Here is a 20,055-nt window from a genome sequence, read left to right as displayed (position 1 = left end):
TTTTTGGAGTTTTATTTAATGTCGGGAGCAGATTGGGTAATAAAATATATATTGAGAATAAGACGGCCTTTTGACCTTTTAGGGTCTAGGGCTGTAAAGCGTCTCAGGGTTGCTGCCAAATGAGCCATGAACTGGGCTGGGTTTTTATAGTCACCGAAAAAGAGCCTAAATGCTATCTGATTTGGGAAAAAGAAAAAGGAGCATTCACCTTGACTATGCCTTTAGCTCCAGCCACCTTTTTAAGAGGAAATTGCTGGGCAGGTGGGGGAGGGCTAGTCACGGAACGAAACTGTAAGCCAGACCGGGTGTGAGGAGGGGAGGTGATAAAAGGATCTATAGGGTGGAGGAGCAGAGGCCGAGGAAGAATTTGGACCTAGCTTGGCCTGGTGAGGAGGGGAGAGGTCAGATGGGTCTGTAGAAAAGGAAGATTAGAAAGACTTAGCGACGCTTGGGGTTGAGACTGAGGGGACAGGCAGGAGGGAAAGAAGGAAGATTTGGGATGAGTTGTACTGGGAACAGAGACTAGGGAGGGACCGATGTGTAAAAGAATGTCTGGACGTCAGGCATCTCAGACCGTTTGCCCATTTTATGACAAGAATTATTTAGATCTTGTAGGATGGAAAAATTGAACGTGCCGTTTTCTGGCTATTTGGAACCACTGTCGAGTTTGTATTGGGGTCAAGCGGCATTGCAGAAGAAAATAAGACATTTAGGTTTTAGGTCAGGTGTAAGTTGAATAGGTTTTAGGTTTTTAAGAACACAGGCTAAGGGAGAAGAAGGGGGCAATGGAGGGCAGAAGCTTGCCCATAGTGAAGGAGGCAAGCCCAGAGAAGAGAGAGAGTAGAGACACGGAGAGAAGGGGTGGGGGGTTCTTGCCCCCTAGAAAAGCTGTACTTGCCACTAAGGGTGAAGGACCAAGGCAGGCGTCCCCGCGTGGTCAGACACCTCTGAAACGTGGGTGAATAATCATGCAGGCGTCCCCGTGTGATTAAACACCAAGCGAAGACTGTCTTCCCGAGTCCGTGAACAGCGCCAGAGTTTTGGGTCCACAGATAAAACGCGTCTCCTTCATCTCTACCAGAAAAGGAAAGGAACTGAAATTAAGAGAAGGGAGAGATTGAAGTGTGGCGCCAAGATTGAAAGGAAAAAGAGGTTGAGGGATAGTGAGAGAGGTTGGAGAAGAGAGTAAAAAGAGGCCGCTTACCAGATTTAAAATTGGTGAGATGTTCCTTGGGCGGGTTGGTCTGAGGACTAGAGGTCATAGGTGGATCTTTCTCACAGAACAAAGAGCAAGAGGACAGGGGATTGATCTCCCAAGGGAGGTCCCCCGATCCGAGTCACGGCACCAAATTTCACTCGCGTCCGTGTGAAGAGACCACTAAACAGGCTTTGCGTGAGCAACAAGGCTGTTTATTTCACCTGGGTGCAAGCGGGCTGAGTCCGAGAAGAGAGTCAGCGAAGGGAGATAGGGGTGGGGCTGTTTTATAAGATTTGGGTAGATAAAGGAAAATTACAGTCAAAGGGGGGTTCTCTGGCGGGCAGGAGTGGGGGTCACAAGGTGCTCAGTAGGGGAGCTTTTGAGCCAGAATGAGCCAGGAGAAGGAATTTCACCAGATAATGTCATCAGTTAAGGCAGGAACAGGCCATTTTCACTTCTTTTGTGGTGGAATGTCATCAGTTAAGACAGAAACTGGCCATCTGGATGTGTGCTTGCAGGTCACAGGGGATATGATGGCTTAGCTTGGGCTCAGAGGCCTGACAGTGTGTTGTCTATGTCCTTTGTCTATTGGTTTTATTTTGAAGGAGGCACCTAGTGGTTTTCTTCTCTTTATATAATATGGTTATCAATCATTTTTCCTATTTGTATGTGTGTATTTGTGAAATTAACCCCCATCATGATTAATAATGGACCAAGAACAAAGTATAAAAAATAATATCATGTTGAGATAACGGTGTAGAATGGATTTTAAACTTCTTAAGGCATTAGGGTGCAAATGATGTACTAAACAACATAGACCGATCTTTCTGAGTAAAAACATTCTATTTCCACTCTGTGTATTAATATGCATTGGACCTGGCCTTTCAAACAAATGTGATATTCAGGGAACTGCCACAATTGAGACCTTAATAAACCAGTTTCACTTTCTTCAGTAAATCTGTGAAAGCTATTATTTTACATTTTCTCCACTGTTAAAATACAGAAACTGAGAGAAGTACTCAGTATCCTACCCAAGACCTTATTTTTCTTCAGGATGCATCTCATGTTTTGTACTTCACTGTCTTTGGCTGTTTTTTTCTTTATTATTTCCCATTTTCTTAAGTTGATCCATTATAAGAACAACTCCTGCTTACAGGACTATTTTTTTCCTTCCAGAGGCGTGCTGTTATTTCATAGGTGAACGGATAGTGTCCTGATGGTGTCTGTGGCCCTTGAAGCTGCAGTTTAAGGAGGGGGTTCAAAGAAATGGTAGAGAAAGGTCGTCCCTGTCCTGGAAGAATGCCAGGTAGGATGACCTTTGAAACTGTCACCAGGGGCATGAAAAATGGGTTTGCAATAGTTCCCTGCCCTTCTCTGCACAGACGATATACAGCATTTGATATTAAGCAAAGATCCTTTTCCATTGATGATGTGTAATCATAAATCATAAGAAATTTCTATGATTTCGGATTCAAGAAGGCACCTTTCTACCTGTTGCAGCTGTTGGGAGTCATTCTCCCTCCAGCCCGACCATGTCTTCCCACGGCTTTTGGCTGCTCCCATTGGCTTTCACATTCTCCTCTCCACCTTTGGACTATCCCCTACCCTTATCTATCCACACATTCACTTCCTACATTCCTTCCATGCCTAATCAGGACAGCTCCTCTGACCACCTTAACTTCCCAGGATGTCTGCGTGCTCTGGATAAAGTGCGCTAAGCCCCGCCCCTCCCCGTGTGATCTGAGTCGGGCCCCACTGACTCTCCTGTATACACATCCTCTGTCCTCCTTGGACCCATATTTATAGTCAGTCTCTCTGTTCCCACCCTGCATGGCACTTGACCTGATGCTGGGAAGGTAATCATTATCCTTCCCTTAATGTTTCAGGATTATTCATTCTATTTTGCCACATCTAGTGTAATATTTAATAGCATCTATGAAGAAGACTGAAGACTATAAATAAATGCTCTCTTTAGTATTGAGAGGGTTTTATACAATATAAAATTTAGAGTACATTTTTTTCTCAGGAGGTCTGACATTAATATTAATCGTGAGCCCCAAAGTAGAAGCTTTTATATTTTAGCATAATGAAGTTTACCATATGTTTCAAAGTCACTTGCAATTGTGCTTCTCATAATGACAATTAGAAAGGTCATCCTGTCTTGCCAGGCTCCATTAGGTATATAAACCAGCTCGTGGCTGTCACCGTGAAATGTGTTAAGGCACTTGTATGCAAATTCAAGGGGAGACATGATATTTTTTATCCCAAAGTGTAGCTGTTTACAACTAATTACCAAACACGGAACAAGCCTATTGTTTGCCTTTACATGATATATGGGCATAGAAGTTTCTAAAGCAAATTCTCCTCTGTCTTTTCATTGATTAAATTATATGAAGTCACCCTCTTCCATGAAGCATTACATGATGAGGTCCCCAAAGCACTGAATAAAGAAATTTGTCATTAAGACACTGGTGTATTTCTGATCTGTATATTTTTTTTCTGCTTCACTCGAAAAACTTATTATCTGCATGAAAGTATGGAAACTGTTATTGTATTTAACTCTCTACATGTGAACCTTGAAGAAATGATGGGGTGAAGGTGAAATGAAAGGGAGGAGGTGAGGAGGTGGCACAAGTAATGTTTTCTTATGGAACTTGTAGAGGGATAAACCTACATTAGAACCAAAGCAGGTAATTCCTGGGAAACTGAAGCGTGCCATTGTGGATGTGGGTCATGGGAACTGATGCTGGAAAAATATAGTTCCTAATCTGGTTTGGGAATGGCAAATCTGGTTGCCGCAATTGAAATATTAATATACTTCTTTGTATGAATGCCCTTTCATTTATGCCTTTTTTTTTCTTTAAGAGGCGTTTTTTCTCTAAGACAGGCTAAACTTCTGTATTCAAGCCTTTAGAGTTTGCAAACATTTATCAATAGATAAGAAAGATAGATAAAAAGTCCTGGATTCATTAGTGCACAGCCATGGTCTCTACAGTTTTGAAGTTTCTCACTTGGGAGAATACTGGAGAAGAACCTGTGGCCCGTGAAGCATTTGACTGTTAATATTTCATACTATTCAAATGCTTTAATTTAAACAATTAATCTATGAATTTAACATATATTCATGGGATGCAGACACTGCAGAGAGCTGCCTCTTCCTGGCCTTTGTGTTTGAACTGTGTTCTGGTTGCTTAAGCACCCATCTATCTGGAATGGTTTGTGTTCAGGTTTTCCAGAGGAAAGGATGACTCCATGTTCCTCAAGGAACTTTCCAGGCAAATGAATTTACTATTTTTTAATATTAAAAATGATCCTCTTTATTGAGAGTGATAGACTAAGGGAGGAATAAACAGTTTTAATAGCCCTGTGACACATAAGCGGAGGAAAAGACCCCCTCCATGCTTATGTAAATAGGAAGGAGAACAACTGTAGCAAGAATATAGAAAAGGACTCGTTTCTTCTCTCTTCCACTCTCGTTTTTTGCCCTTTGGCCTAAAGCTGTTAACATTGGGTGAATGTCCCTGTGGTCATCTTGCATTATACCTCATGTTCTGTTTGTTATTGATAGGGATGGATATCTGAGAGTCTGTATCAAGAGTTACATGTAAGTTTGTGTAAGGCCCTTCTTTTGCTTCTACATTTTTGCTCATTGTATGGATGCATTTTGTAGGACTGTCAGCTTATATTTAAAACACCTGTGCGGCAGTGGACCCCTGTGTCACCGCCTGGCCTCTCATTCAGAAGCCTTAGCTGTTCCTCAACTCCTACAACACATGTTGAGCGCCTCTCAGGTGCCAGCTACTGTAATAGGCACTGGGGAGTGGAAGGGTGACAAGATGTGATTCCTGACCTCGAGAACTTTGCAGTCACTGGTGGAGGAGGCACATGTACACAGCAAATAGGGCACGATGTGTTGAAGTATGAAATGAAGCAATAAACAATGGGTGTCAAGACAGCAGAGATAAGGACAACCAAGGATGCCTTCGAGGAGCCAGGGAGAGCCTCACAGAGGAGGCAGGGCATGCACCGTGGCTTGGGGATGGAAGGGGCAGAAATAGTGTTGTTTTAGGGAAGAGGAGAGCACAGACTCAGAGGTCGGAGGAACGTGGCACATCTAGGAGACAGGGATCCAATCCCAGCCCTACCACTTAGCAGCTGTGTAACTTTGGGAAAGTTTGCTAATCACTCTGAGTATGTTTCCTCCCACGTAAAGTAGAAATAATACTACTACTAATATTGACCTCTTAGGACCATGAGTAGATAAAGTAATAATACATGTAACAATCTTGGCTTAGTGCCCTAGCATATCATAAGGACTCAATAAATATTAGTTTATGTGATTATTGATCTGGCTGGACTGAAGGGTGTAAGAGTGAGAATGATAGGAGATGAGGCTGGAGAAGTGGACAGAGCCACACCATGAGATACCTTTTCACCAGGCTGGGGTTTTCAAGATTTCTGAAAGGTCGTGGCTAGCCATTAAAATAACTTGGTTTCTGTACCCTCCACTGCTCCTGAACATTCTTGTATTACAGTTGTGTTAGTCTGTTTGCATTGCTATCAAGGAATACCTGAGACAGGGTAATTTATAAAGAAAATAAGTTTATTTGGCTTATAGTTCTGCAGGCTGTACATGAAATATAGTGCTGCCATCTGCTTCTGGCAAGGCCTCAGGAAGCTTACAATCATGGCGGAAAGGGCAGGGGAGCCAGCCAGCGTGTCACATGGCGAGAGAGGGAGCAAGAGGCGAGGTGGAGGTGCCAGGCTCTTTTTAAACAACCGGCTCTTGTGTGAACTCATTACCACAGAAAGGGCACCGAGCCATGCGTAAGGGACTCGTCCCCATGACACCAGCACCTCCCACAAGGCCCCACCTCCAACATTGAGGAATCACATTTCAACATGAGATTTGGAGGGGGCAAACATCTAAACTATATCAAAAGTCGATGATTAAACACAGTCTCATATAAATGTTCTACCTCAAAAAAAACCCAAACATTACACACCTATTATAGCTAAGATAAAAAATACTGACAACACCAAGTGCTGCCAAGAAGGTGGAGCAGGCCAATTGCTCATATATCTCTGGTGGGATGTGTCAGTATCGCTGGTGGGGATGTAACAGTAGAGCCATCTGGAAGACAGTGCCAGTGGCTTATGGAGTTAAACATTACACTTGCCATGTGACCTGGCAATTCCACTCCTGGGTACTTATTTATCCTCTAGAAATAAAAATTTATGTCCCACAAAACTGTAATGAATATTTATAGCAGCTTTATTCATAATTGCCTAAAACTGAAAACAAGTCAAATGTCCTTCACTGAGTGGATAGAATAACAAACTATGGTACCTTCACATAATGGAACACGACTCAGTAATAAGGAACAAACTATCAATATACACAACAACCTGGCTGCATCTCAAATGCATTGTACTGAGTGAAAGAAACCAGTCTCAAAAGGCTACAGCTGTAGCATCCTATTCATATGATGCTCTGGAAGAGACCTCTAAGGGCAGGGTTTAGGAATTGGGAGAGGGGCTGGGGAAGGGTCTGATTAGAAATTAACAGCCCAGGGGAATTCTTGGTTTTGTTTTTATTTGTTTTTTGTTGTTGCTGTTGTTTTTTGAGACGGAGTCTCGCTCTGTCACCCAGGCTGGAGTGCAGTGGCGCGACCTCAGCTCACTGCAAGCTCCGCCTCAGCCCAAGGGAATTCTTTAGGGGCCTTGGAATTGTTCTGTATCCTGTTTGTGGTGATGGTTACAAGTTACAGCCCATAGAACTGTACAACAAGTGAATTTTACTGCGTGTAAATTTTTAAAAAATTTTAAAAACTTGAAGACATATAGCTCATTTACCACGTGCTTTACCTGTCTTATCTCATTAATCCTCTCTATGAGGTTGATGTTATTATTACAGGTCGAACATTCCTAATCTGAAAATCCAAAATCTGGAATGCTCCAAAATCTGAAACTAATTTTGAGGCCTGACATGATGCTCAAAGGAAAAGCTCACAGAAGCATTTCGGATTTTGGATTTTCAAATTAGAGATTCTCCACAGGTAATTATGCAGATCTTCCAAAAGCTGAAAAAAATCTGAAATCCACAACACTTTTGGTCCTAAGCATTTCAGATAAGGGATACTCAACCTGGATCTCTATTAGTGCATTATTATCTACTACTACTATTATTATTGACTAAGCAGAGGCTTTGTGAGGTTTGGCCCAAACCCACATACCTTCCAGGGGGCAAAGCCTGGCACAAGCCAGGTGTGCACACTCCCCAGACCCTGAATTTCCACAGCATTGCGAGTCACCCCTCAAGGAGTCACAGAGTGGGTGGTAGATCTTTCTCAGGCTCTTGTACAGGCTGTACCTCAGTTATCCAGCTCGCTGGTCAGTGTGGTTGCTCTGTGCATCATGCTGGTGCAACTTTTACAAATGTGCAAATGTTTTAAATGCTTAGTATCAGAGAGGGAGTTGCCTACTGAATATTTTCTGACCTCTTAACTTGTGCTGTTGGCTAAGTTAAATTTGGCTTCTTTTCAAGGAACTGTTACCTCCCTAGAGGGTTTGTATGGTGACACCCATAAAAATCTTATTCAGTTTTTGTTCAATTCACAGCTTTAACTTAGTCTCCTTAAAAATCACTCAGGTTGTAACCAAAGGCTGCTCTATGGCTGAGTAGAATTGTTAATTATTAATAACTGTTAATCAACTACATAGTCAACCTCAGACAAGAGGGCAAGAGATAATTCCTTAGACACACACACAAAAAGAGCAAAATGTTAAGGTTAGAAAACAGTAAAAACGATGAAGATATTTAATTCTTTTTGCATACTTTGTAATTATTTGTTTAAATATCTATTTCCCTAGCCTCTGTGCCAGTTTTTCTTGTTGTTTTTTATTTTTATTTTTTTAAGAGAGGGTCTTGTGTTGTTGCCCAGGCTGGAGTCCAGTGGTGCAACCATGACTCACTGCATCCTCCCACTCCTGGGCTTTGATCCTCCCACGTCAGGCTCCCAAGCATCTGGGACTACAGGCATGCACCACCATGCCTGGCTAATTTTTAAAACATTTATTTTTGTAGAGATAGGATCTCTCTCTGTTTCCCAGGCTGGCCTTGAACTTCTGGTCTCAAGCAATCCTCTCACCAATCCTCTCACCTCAGTCTCCCAAAGTGCTGGGATTACGTGAGCCATTGCGCCCAGCCTTTTCAAGGCTATTAGTTTTCTGCCCCCAGTTCCTGTAATCCTTGCATAGAATAGGGGCTTAGTAAAGGTTTGCTGAGTTAGAACTCCATTTCAATGGATATTGAACTTGAGAACTGAGTGAGACTTGTGGAGTATGGTATTTCAAAGTATTATTTATCTAACAGTCTGATATTTCAGAATCATTCATTTGCCAACTCCTATGTAGGTACTTTGGAGATATTATTTGAGTTATTCCTTATGACATCCCATGCAGCAAACATATTCCTTCCTAAATGAGGAAGCTGAGGCTACGAGTGATGAGCTGATTTGCTTGTTATGCACACTGGATGGAGTGTGAGCTGTGTCAGACACGTGAATTCAGATCCTCATTGTGCCACATCAGAGGGACATGAGATGGGGTGGCTGTTTCACTTCTGTGAGCCTCAGTTTCCCCCTCATTCATTTATGTAACCAATGGTGGGTCCAGGTTTTGTGAGGACTGGAGCTTACACAATTTGAGTATGGGTCTTATTTAAAGAAAAAAAATATAGAATTATGATTCAAATTTGGATACAGGGTTTGAAGGGGACTTGTGACAGCGGGGGACCCTGAGGCTTATGTGCCATTAGATTCATGGTAAATCTGTCCTTGCTTTCAACTAATTTTTATAGTGAGCCACTATGTGCCGGGCTGTGTCTGCAGCTGGTTACATGTGCTGAGCCTAACAGTACCATCCTGGTCCTCTGGAATGCTAGAGCCCACTGGGAGACGCCACCAGAAAACAGACAACGGCAGTACAGTCAGATAAGTGTATGATGGGGAGGTATGAAAAGCCAGGAAAGATTTCTGGAAGAGATGACATCTAAGCTGCTACTCAGGATATGTAAAAGTTAAAATGGAGAAAAGTATGGAAAGCCCATTTGAGGCAGAAGAAAGAACAAGCATGAGAGGTGATAGAGAAAAGCTTCCTTATGGGGACCGCGAGAAGTTTAGCGGGGCTGCATTGTTCAGTGGGGTGGAGGAGTGGGGAGAGCTTCAGCTCCAGAATTAGGCAGGGGCCAGGTGGGCTTGTATACCATTTAAGGAGCTTGGAAATGGTCCTAAGAGCAATAGGAGGCACTTGGACAGATTTAAGCAGGGAGTGATCTGATAAGATTTGCATTGGGGGGATGAAAAAAAGGCCACACTGGGTCCAGCTGCAGAATGGAGAGAGAATCCACTCCACACTGGGCACGAGGGCCATCCCCCTGCAGGGAGGCCAGTGGCAGGAGAGAGGAAGGTGACAGGAGAGCAGCTGTGAGAACGAAGAGGAGGGGATACATTACAAAGTTGTTCAGCAGTGAGAACCAACAGGACTTGAGAGTGGATGCTTAGAGGCAGGAGGTGCAGGTGATCATGAGGGAGGAGATAAGATAGAAGCTTAGCTTTCTGGCCTGGACCACCGGTGGGGGGTATTCATTAGAATCAAGGCCATAAGAACAGCAGATTTGGAAGAGATTGTACGTCTCCTTTGAGCCAGTTGAGTTTGCAGTTTCTGAGTGACATCCAGGTGGAGATGTTCAGTGGAGAGCTGGTTGCAAAGCTGAGGAAGGAGAGCTGACTGACGGCAGGGCTTTGGCTGTTCTCAGCATATGGATTATAATTAGAGCCGTGCAGATAGATGAGAGTGCATGGGAAAAGCCAGTGCAGAGACAAGATGGTGCAAAGGAGTATCCTAAAGAACATTAATCTTTAGGGGACAGGCAGAGGACAAGGAGCCACAAAGAAGCATGAGAGACTGTGGTCAGGGATGAGGGAGGACCGGCAGGAGTGTGTGAGGAGCACGGATTGTTTTTGTTTGTGGGGTTCCCCTGCCTTTAGGGACACACTAACTCTTTGGATATCAACTGGTTGTCCCGGAATTCCATTTAGCTCTGTTTGACTTGTGTGCAGAGCCCATGGTTTTCACAGCCCCCCTTCCTTTCAGATTTGATAATTTGCTAGAGTGGCTCACAGAACTCAGGAAAACACTTTACTTATGTGTACAGGTTTATTGTAGAGGATACAACTCAGAAACAGCCACATGGAAGAGATGCATAGGACAAGGTATGGGGGTGGCGCAGAGCTTCCATGCCCCCTCCAGGTGTGCCACCTCCCAGCACTGCCATGGCCTCACCAGCCCAGAAGCTCTCTGAACCCTGTGGTTTAGGGTTTTCATGGAGCTTGGTTTTATACATTTTAGGGAGACATGAGACATCAATCAAATACGTTTAAGAAATACATTGGTTTGGTCCAGAAAGGCAGGACAACTTGAAGCAAGTTGGGCGGGCAGGGAGGCTTCCAGGTTATAGGAAGGTTTAAAAATTTTCTGATTGGCAATTGGTCAAAAGAGTTATTATCAATACCCAGCATTTTGGGAGGCCGAGGGGGGTGGATCACGAGGTCAGGAGATCAAGACCATCCTGGCTAACACATGAAACCCCGTCTCTACTAAAAATACAAAAAAAATTAGCCGGGCATGGTGGTGGGCGCCTGTAGTCCCAGCTACTCGGGAGGCTGAGGCAGGAGAATGGCATGAACCTGGGAGGCGGAGCTTGCAGTGAGCTGAGATTGTGCCATTGCACTCCAGCCTGGGCGACAGAGCAAGACTCTGACTCAAAAAAAAAAAAAAAAGAAAAAAAAAGAAAAAGAAGAGTTATTATCAATAAGAAGGAATGTCTGGGTTTCGATAAGGGGTTGTGCAGACCAAAGTTTTCTCATGCAGCTGAAGCCTCCAGGTGGCAGGCTTCAGAGAGACTAGATTGTAAATATTTATTATCAGATGTAAGGTCTGTGTTGATGTTAATACCGGAGGTTATATCGAGGCATGTTCAACCCTACTTCCCGTCATAGCCTGAGCCAGTCTTTCTGGTTAAATTTTAGAGTTCTCTGGCCTGGCGGGAAGTCCATTTACATGGTTGAGGAACTTAGAATTTTGTTTTTGGTTTACAAAGAGAAAGCAGAGAAGGGTGATGAATGACTGAGCCACATCCTGGTGCCAGCTCTGGACCGGGTTTGGCTGTGGTCTCCACAAACATTTTTGAATGAATATATGAGTGAGCAAGTGAGTGAGTGAATGGGAGGAAGGCCGGCGGGGGGAGGTTTGAGGAGAGTGGGGAAAGGTCTGCTGTGGTGCCTTGAAGGTGGGGAGACCTGGCCCGGGGAACACAGAATTGCCAGGTGGATTTGGTGCCCATTTGGAAGGTGGCCCAGTGACTTCTGGGGACAGTGTCCCTGAGATCATGCATTTTCCCCAGCTGTGCTCAGCAGCCTGCTTCAGGGAGAGGGAATGGCAACAGCGAGCACGCCAGGCTGGGGGTTTCCAGGCAGGTAGAGGAGAAAGGCAACTGGGTTCGGGAGCCGAACGGAGTGGCAGGAAGGTGAGTGAAGTGATGGATGGCTATGTCTACACTGGAGGCTGATAAAGAAGGGAAAGTGATAGGTTGAGGGGTGGGTGGCTGGATGTGGTCGTGGAACAGGGGCAGAAATAACTAGGGTGTGGGAAAAGTAGTGGCAAGGTGGCTGGGAGCTCAGTGGCTCAGTTTGGGTGCAGATGAAGCCAAGGTGAAGTGAGGTGGGATGGTGAGACCAAGGACCCAGAAGCCCAGGTGTCGGCCTGGTGATGCAAGGATGGCGGCAGGGCTCGGGGTGGGGAGGAGGTGGAGGTCCAGGATCAAGGACCCCAGAGAAGGGGGATGTCCCAGATGAGAGCAATGAGAAGGACAGCTTGGGGTGAAGCTGAATGCCCTGAGCCTTCAAGCAGCAACAGATTATACCTGAAGGTAGAGCCACGTTAGGGACGTGGGAGGACACTGACTGCTTGGGTAGGGGTGGGGAGTGAGCATCCACACTCGAGTGGCTGCAGATGCCATGAGACCCTCCAGGGATGACCAGGTCACTGTTAGGGCAGAGAGGAGGAGGCAGCTTTCAGAAGGAGCTGGGCATGCAGAGCTTGCTAACCAGGGATGGAGGATCCAGGCAGTAGGGCAAAGCCCACGGAGGGGCCCATAGGACGGGACAACTGCGAAGACACTGTCTGCCTTGGAATGCGGGCAGCATCTTCATAGCCATCCAGGGATTTGGACCCTGGCCTTTCTAAGTGAGAGCTATACTTTTTCTATAATTTCTGCCACTACATAACTGCCAAAGTTAAAGGTGGAAAAAGAGTCTCTGTCCTAGCTTTTCATCGACCTTTTCAAAAGGAACAGAAAATCGTCGCATTCTCTTGCTTCTACAATGCCAGTGATTGTCTGATGCATCCTGGATTTGACAAAGGCAGGTAGACACTCACGGTGCAGGGACACGCCAGTTCCAAATCGCATCTTTACTTTTTAAATGTTGAAAAACAAAAAAGACAGTGCATCTTAGAATTTAAGGCAACATAGTAACTAAAGTGGCGGAGGCTTTTAACTGAAACCGGAAGAAACAGCATGAGTTTTTTTGTTTTATGTTTCTTAGCTGAAAGAAACTCAGGCAGGATAATGTGATAAGGAAACTCAGGTATTTGCCTGTGATTGGTTCAGGAACTGTTGGAAAAAGACTCTGGGATTGGGCAGAACTAGAGTTTAGATCACTAGCTTGAAGGACTTTTAAGTCCAGTTTAAGATTTGGAGAGAGTTATAAAGGTTAAGCCAGCATTTATAAGAACATGTGCCAATTAGAGAAGTACAGGAGAATTTGCTGTTTTCTCTGTTATTATAAAGATCATTGTTCTTAAATTTACATTAGTTTGCTAGGCCTACTGCCACAGAAAACCACAGACTGAGTGGCTTGGACAACAGATGTTTATTTTCTCCCAACTCTGAAGGCTGGAAGTTCGAGATCAAGGTGTCAGCACAAATGATCTCTCCCTAAGCCTCTCTGCTTGGCTTGCGGATGGCTGTCTTCTCCCTGCGTTCTCCCTCACATGGCCTTCCCTTTGTGTGTGTCTGTGTCCTCATCTCCTCTCCTCATAGGGACACCGATCAGACTGGTTTAGGGCTCAACCTCTTGACCTCATTTCAATGTTATCACCTCTCTAAAGACTCTGTTTCCAAAAAGTCACATTCTGAAGTACCAGGGATTAGGGATTCAACATATAAGTTTTGGGGGAGGACACAGTTCAGTCCATAGCAGCCTATTCCATACCTCATTTTATAAGAAGAGAATTTAAAATCAGATCCTTGCCTAGCACTCTTCTGGTCACACACAGAAAATAATCCAGAAAGTTACCTTGGCTGCTCAGCCTCATGTGGCTGGACCCTCTGTTGCTGTAAGACCTCACCGGACCCTTCTCCCTCCTCGCTCCTTCACATGCTGGAACCTTCCTTACATGTCTAGATGCACCGAGCTTGTTCACACCCTCAGGGTTTGTTCCCTCATCCTAAAATGGTTTCTCCTTAGTTTTATATGGCTCTCCCCTTGTGCCGTTTCGGCCTCAAGTTAAATCCTGTTCCTCCAAGAAGCCTCCCTGACCATCCAATGGAAAGCAGCCACCCAGCAATGCCAGATCTCATTACCCTGTCTCAGTGCTCAGTGTGGTACTTATTGCTGGCTGATAGGGCCTCATTTATCTTGTCACCAATGTCCCCAGCACTGAAGCAATCCCCAGCAGATAGTGTCACTCAAATATTTGCCAAGTGAATGAATAAAACCAGAAGAGTTAGGAAGAAATGAAGAGAGCTGCTGGGAAGAATCTGGATGTTCCTGAAGTCCAAGACTTTATTTTTTTAGGTGGGATTCATCAAAAGGAGGCAGTTTGCCTGAGGTCCCTCCCCTGGGCAAAGAGAGAAACAGGGCTGGTGTGACTCCAGGCCTGTCTGTGACTTTGATTGTTTTAACAAGCAGATGGTATTTTTGTACACAGTGACTTGGAGAACTTGGAGATGCGTATCAATGCAGCCTTTCTTCCCTGTCCCTTGCATAACAGGTTTGGTGTCTTGGATCAAGTTTGGGGCAGCATCAAACTGCACCACTAGACTGCATCCCATGATGCGGGGATTATACTGTATTCATACCCTGCAGTGTTTGCACATAGAAGCCTTACTGTAAATGTTTGCTGAGTGAAAAACAGTGAATAAATGAGCGAATATTTAAATGACAAGAACTGACAGTCTTTTGAAGTTCCTCTAGGGTGGTGCTTCTCAAACTTCAACATCCATCTGAACCATCTGGAAAGCTAGTTAAAATGCCAGGTGTGATTCAGGAGGTCCTGGGTAGCCTGAGAATCTGCATTTCTAATGAGTTTCCAGATGATGCTATTGCTGCTGTTCTCACCTCTCCTTTGTGTAGCAAGGCTCTAGGATGTGTCCAGGATGGTCTATCTACTTGGTCAAAGATAATCTTGTGAGTTGACTAGTCATCAAAAGACCCCGATCACTTCTCAGTTTGTCCAAAAAATAACACTTGCAACTTTCAGCCAGTTACTTAACCTCAGTGATCTTCAGTTTTTGTGCATAGGTGAATTGGAGATGGGTGTCAATGCCCCCTTTCTTCCCTGTCCCTTGCATATTATGCCTGATGTCTTGGATCAAGTTTTGGGCAGTATCAAACTATGCCATTAGATCATATCCCATGATACAGGGATTACATTATATTCATACTCTGCAGTGTCTTGCACATAGAGGGCTTACTATAAATATTTGCAGTGAAACAATGAATAAATGAGTGAATATTTAAAAGACAAGAACTGACAGTCTTTTGAAGTTCACTTTGGAGGAACCTAGTCCAATTATCAGGAGATATTATTTGTTGAACACTTTGTACCTGCTGAGCTTCTCGATATATGTTACGTTTACTTATCACAACAATCCTGCAAGGTGGAATTATTATCCTCATTTTTTTTTTTTTTTTGAGACAGAGTTTTGCTCTTGTTGCCTAGGCTGGAGTGCAATGGCCTGATCTCGGCTCACTGCAACCTCTGCCTCCCAGGTTCAAGTGATTCTCCTGCCTTGGACTCCCGAGTAGCTGGGATCATAGGGATGCGCCACCACGCTCGGCTAATTGTGTATTTTTAGTAGAGACGGGGTTTCTCCCTGTTGGTCAGGCTGGTCTTGAACTCCCGACCTCAGGTGATCCATCCGCCTCGGCCTCCCAAAGTGCTGGGATTACAGGCGTGAGCCACCGTGCCCGGCCTATCCTCATTTTACAGAAGAGGAAACTAGTGCTCAGAGAGGTTAGACAACATGCCCAAGGTCCCCAAGTCAATAACCAGGAGCCAATAGCAGGGCTCTGATGATGATGATGGCGGTGTGTGTGTGTGTGTGTGTGGTGTAGTGTATGTTTGTGTTTTCATGTGTATATGTGTGTGTGTGTGTATGTGTGTGTGTGTTTCCCTCATACCATTTTGCTTATCAAATGATCCTTTTGGTTCTTTCCAAGTGTATGATTTTAGGTCAAAAACAAAGCATGACAGAGTTCACTGTGAGTTGTGACTTATTATACAAGCTCGTGAAAGAGTCGGATACCTTTTCTGATCCTCAATATAACCTTTGTCTTCTCACCACCATAACACGTTGGTTTCTCTTCAGGAACTGATTTTATATTCTCATGAGCACATATGCAGTTTCTCCTATAGACTGTAAGATTTTTAAGAGCAAGGACTGGGTCTTAGTTTCCATTTTGTTCCCTAGTGTCTTCGATCCTTATTGCATTCAGTGGTTTGATTTAAACAGAACTTTGGAAGCATGAGACAGACTCTGTACATTAAAACGCTTCCATAGCACTCACCATGGTGTCCAAAGTGTCACTAAATCTCTGCTTGCTTGAGATTTCTCTATCTTAATTAATCTTGATTTGTGCTGTTTTTTTGTGAAAGAGTAAATGCCTGTGAGAGGGCTGGGCCCCACCTACAGAGAACTCTGGTAGTGTGCCAAGAGCAGGACTGCATAATTGGTGCATGTGACAAGGAACAGAGGAGGGTGGAGGGGTCCGTGGATGATGGGGGTGCCTTCCCCTCGGCTGTCTTTATTGTGTCCCCATTGGCATTACTGTTACTGATCACTAAATCAGGGAACAGACGGAGGCGTGAGGTAGGATCCTATGACAGACAGCCTTTAGCGAGTCACCAATGACGCCAGAGTTGACCATCAAGTAAATCTGTTGCCTTTTGAAAGACATGTCTGTCTGTACAATGCTAGGGCCTGAGTTGCTTAACCTTCTAGTAAACCATAAATTTCTCTCACATGTCCTTGGGGTGATGAAAATCTTCCCGAGTTGTGCGGAGCACAAAGTAGAACCTGACAGGGAATGTTCTGAAATAATTGTGTGGATGGTGACAGGTAAAAAAATACACTGTAGAGATATCGATCCTGTACGAATGCAACCTAAGTTGTTGCTCTGTTAAGAAATGTTTTTGGAGTTCTCTATACACTAAAAAAAGAAGAAAAAGAAAAAGAAGAAAAGTGGAAAAGAAGAGATTTCTCTTGTATGAAGCAGCAAAATAATATTCTATCAGAATTGTTTTAAATATGGTAAAGTGGGGCACTTCTATTTAAAGGGTACATCTTTGGTTCATTTTTTATTTTTAATTGCCCTGATATCTCTTGCTTTTGGGAAAGTCCGACGCTCTGGCTCTCTGCTATCTGTTCAGCCAGCCTTCAGTAGAAGTGGGAACACAAATAGCTCATTGTTTTAATTTTGGATTTCCTTAGGCTGTTGCTGTCACCTAGTCATCTCAGACACTCTTACAGGGAAACCAGCACTGGCAGGGTGTGAAGGTCATAGCAAGGGCAGCAGTGCTTCCCAGGATCATGTGCCTGGAGAGGTCGGTATGCCCCTGACTTCTAAAGGGGGCCTGCCTTCCACAGGACGAACACTTACTGAGCACTTCTCCTGCAGTTACTGTACATTCTCATCCATATGTTAGTTGTTGTTACCATAAATGTCCTCACACATCTGTGGCATGTGGATGACAAGAGCTTCTGAGTATATTTTTTAACTGTGTTTTTCGAAGGCAACTTTAAGTGCTAACGATCCAGTGGTTATATGGGTGGCTATTGACTTTTAGATTCACGGCACTGTTCTGAGTGGGTAATTCGCCGCCTTTCTCTAACTCTTATGTCCTTGAGGAACCTGAATGTACAGATGATTACCTGTACCTACTGAGCGTCCTCTCGCAGAGTTGGGGCGATAAATGTGCTGCAAAACCTGCTATAAAACAGTCAGCCCTGAGCAGCAGGAAACTGAATATAGTCACTCACATAGCCAAACCCAGGCTCAGGCCCACATTCACCCCTGTCCGAAGGGGGTGGAAATGAGATCATTTCACACCTCACGTGGAAGTGCAGACCTGAAAGAAGACTTGGGGCTCCCCCAGCACAGGTGTCCCCATTTTACAGGTGCTAAAGGCTGTGGCGGAGACAGAGATGGGGAGAGGAGTTGGCCGTGATGCATCATCATGGAGCATCTCACATGTAAGGGCCATGAGAAGTGAGGACAGAAGTGCAGCCAGGCTGGCTGGTCTTCATGTGGGCCAGTTGAGTGGGAATGCGGCACTCATGGGCCGGCAGAAGAATGAGCATTTGAGGAGGCAGAGTTCCCCACTCTTCTGAACCTCTGTTTTACAAAAGGCTTAGAATATAAAATTGGGACCTTGTCTTTGGAAAGGAGGGAGCAAAGTGTTAACCTGGACAGCTTTGGTGCACAAGGTGAGAGGTTTACCAAGGGCTCACACACTCTCCTTCATGGGAGAGGGTGCTTAGGAGGAGGTCTGGCTGCTGTGAGGTATGGGACCTGTCCAGGACCTTCTACTGCTACAGCAGGAACAGCACGGTGAGGGAGGGATGTTGCTCTTCCTATTTTTCAGTCATGGAATGGAGGCTTTGAAAGGTTCGGTAACTTGCTCAAGATCACACAGCCAGCGAGGGGTAGCATGGGATTAAACACCAGTCGGCTCATCTCCAAAGGCCTGACTGACAAAAACAAATTTCAATCGATTTTACTTTTCCTCTGTAATAGATGAGGGATATCTCATTTCAGAATATCTGAAGGTGACATTTGGAGTCGCTCATTGATTCAATTATTCTGAATCTTTATTTCAGAGCTTATTTATCTCAGGTTTTAGATGTGGAATGCTCCAAAACGATTCATTGGTTTCACTTCCCTTTGCATTGCTAAGTAAAGGTGATATAGGAGAACTACTCACAGGGGTGAGCACAGCAAGGGTATGAAGGATGTAAAATCAGACACAGCTTTTCTATGCATCTTTTCTATGCATCTTTCTTAAACGCATTGCCCTTAACCCAAGAGACAGTCAGGATCATTAACTTTCCTAATATTTTGTAAAGCATTCCTATATCAACATTTGGGGCACATGCTCCTGGTCTTGTTTAAGTCAGGGCAGGAGTGGCTAATTAATTCTCTGATTCCTCAGGCTTCACAGTTTCAACCAGCCATAATTATTTTGCAATTGAGGTTCCCTCTCTGCCTAAACTGGCATTGATATCAGGGGCTAAATGCATCAGCTTTGTAATAATGAAGATGGGTGCCAATTCCATCTTCCATATGGGATGAAGTTGGGGAGAGAGATGGCGGAGAAGCATTGGTCAGACTGTAAATGATGTTGAGTAGAAAGAAGTCAGGGATTTTTGTTTTTAACATGAAAAAGAAATAGAATTGTAACTAAGTTGAAGTTTCTTTACTGTTTCATCTTGTTTCTTTACAAATTTCATCTTGTCATTTACAAGGGATTATGCCACATAGCTATGGATTTGGGCCCAATATTTGACCTTATAGCAACTCTAAAAGATTAGACTGCAGTTAGGAAACGCCCTCTGGATCTGATTTTTAAACAGAACCAAATGCATTCTACTCTTTTCTGCTTTTAAGAGTAACACTGCTTGAGGATGCATTGAAGCCCTGCTAGACATCTTTGCTGGTATTTGCCTTTAGCATTCTTTCTGGAGGTATTTAGACCTTAATAAACTACCGTTGTCCTTTAAAAAAGCACTGAAGAGAATAATATTTGTAGAAACAAAATAATCAAATACAGTCCTACATCATTTAATGTTGGGGATACGTTATGAGAAATGCATCGTTAGGCAATTTTGCCATTGTGTGAACGTCATAGAGTGTACTTACACAAACCTAGATGGTGCACCCTACTACTCCACACCCAGGCTACGTGGTGCAGCCTATTGCTCCTAGGCTACAAAGCTGTGCAGATGTGACTGTCCTGAATACTGTAGGCAATTGTCACACTGTAAGTATTTGTGTATCTGAACATATCTAAACAGAAAAGGTACAGTAAAAATGTGGCATTATAATCTTAGGGGACCACCATCACATACATGGTCTATTGCTGATTAAAATGTGGTTAAGTGGTACATGACTGTACTAGCATTAAAGTGCTTCCGAACTGAGAGGGTTACTGGCTTCTTGTTTTAAGGGCTGACTGGTGAGGAAGGTACTGGCTTCTTGTTTTAAGGGCCGACTGGTGAGGAACTTGCCACGCAGAGCAGTAGGCTGAAATAGGCTGAAGACAGGCTACAGATAGGCTCCAGGGTTGACCCAGGGCCAAGATACAGCAGCTGCCTTGTCCTGGCTCACTGCAGGCTTGGCATCTCCTGTGCCTGTATCCCTGAATTTGTGGTTGAACTTAAGTTTGGGGAGTCCCAGTGGCCCTGATGAGACTGGAAATACCGCCCTAAACAACCTCCTTTAGCAGCTGAA

The 20,055-nt window shown here is 44.3% G+C and overlaps 1 protein-coding gene across 5 annotated transcripts in view; it reads left to right on the top strand.

Moving 5' to 3' along the window:
- The window catches only part of DISC1 (DISC1 scaffold protein), a 414,191-nt gene that overhangs the window by 207,440 nt on the left and 186,696 nt on the right, over window positions 1-20,055 (top strand). Inside the window, exon 10 of one of the 5 annotated variants that reach the window (XM_063596539.1) lies at window positions 14,856-14,861. The exons of the other annotated variants lie outside the window; for them this stretch is intronic. Within the exon in view, the coding sequence (XP_063452609.1) occupies window positions 14,856-14,861 (6 nt within the window). The remainder of the gene's footprint in view (window positions 1-14,855; window positions 14,862-20,055) is intronic. 5 annotated transcript variants of the gene reach the window in all.

Source organism: Pan paniscus, chromosome 1 (assembly GCF_029289425.2).
Source record: "Pan paniscus chromosome 1, NHGRI_mPanPan1-v2.0_pri, whole genome shotgun sequence".
Lineage (NCBI taxonomy): Eukaryota > Metazoa > Chordata > Mammalia > Primates > Hominidae > Pan > Pan paniscus.
The sequence above is the reverse complement of the archived record's forward strand: the minus strand, read 5'-3'. Positions and strand labels throughout refer to the sequence as shown.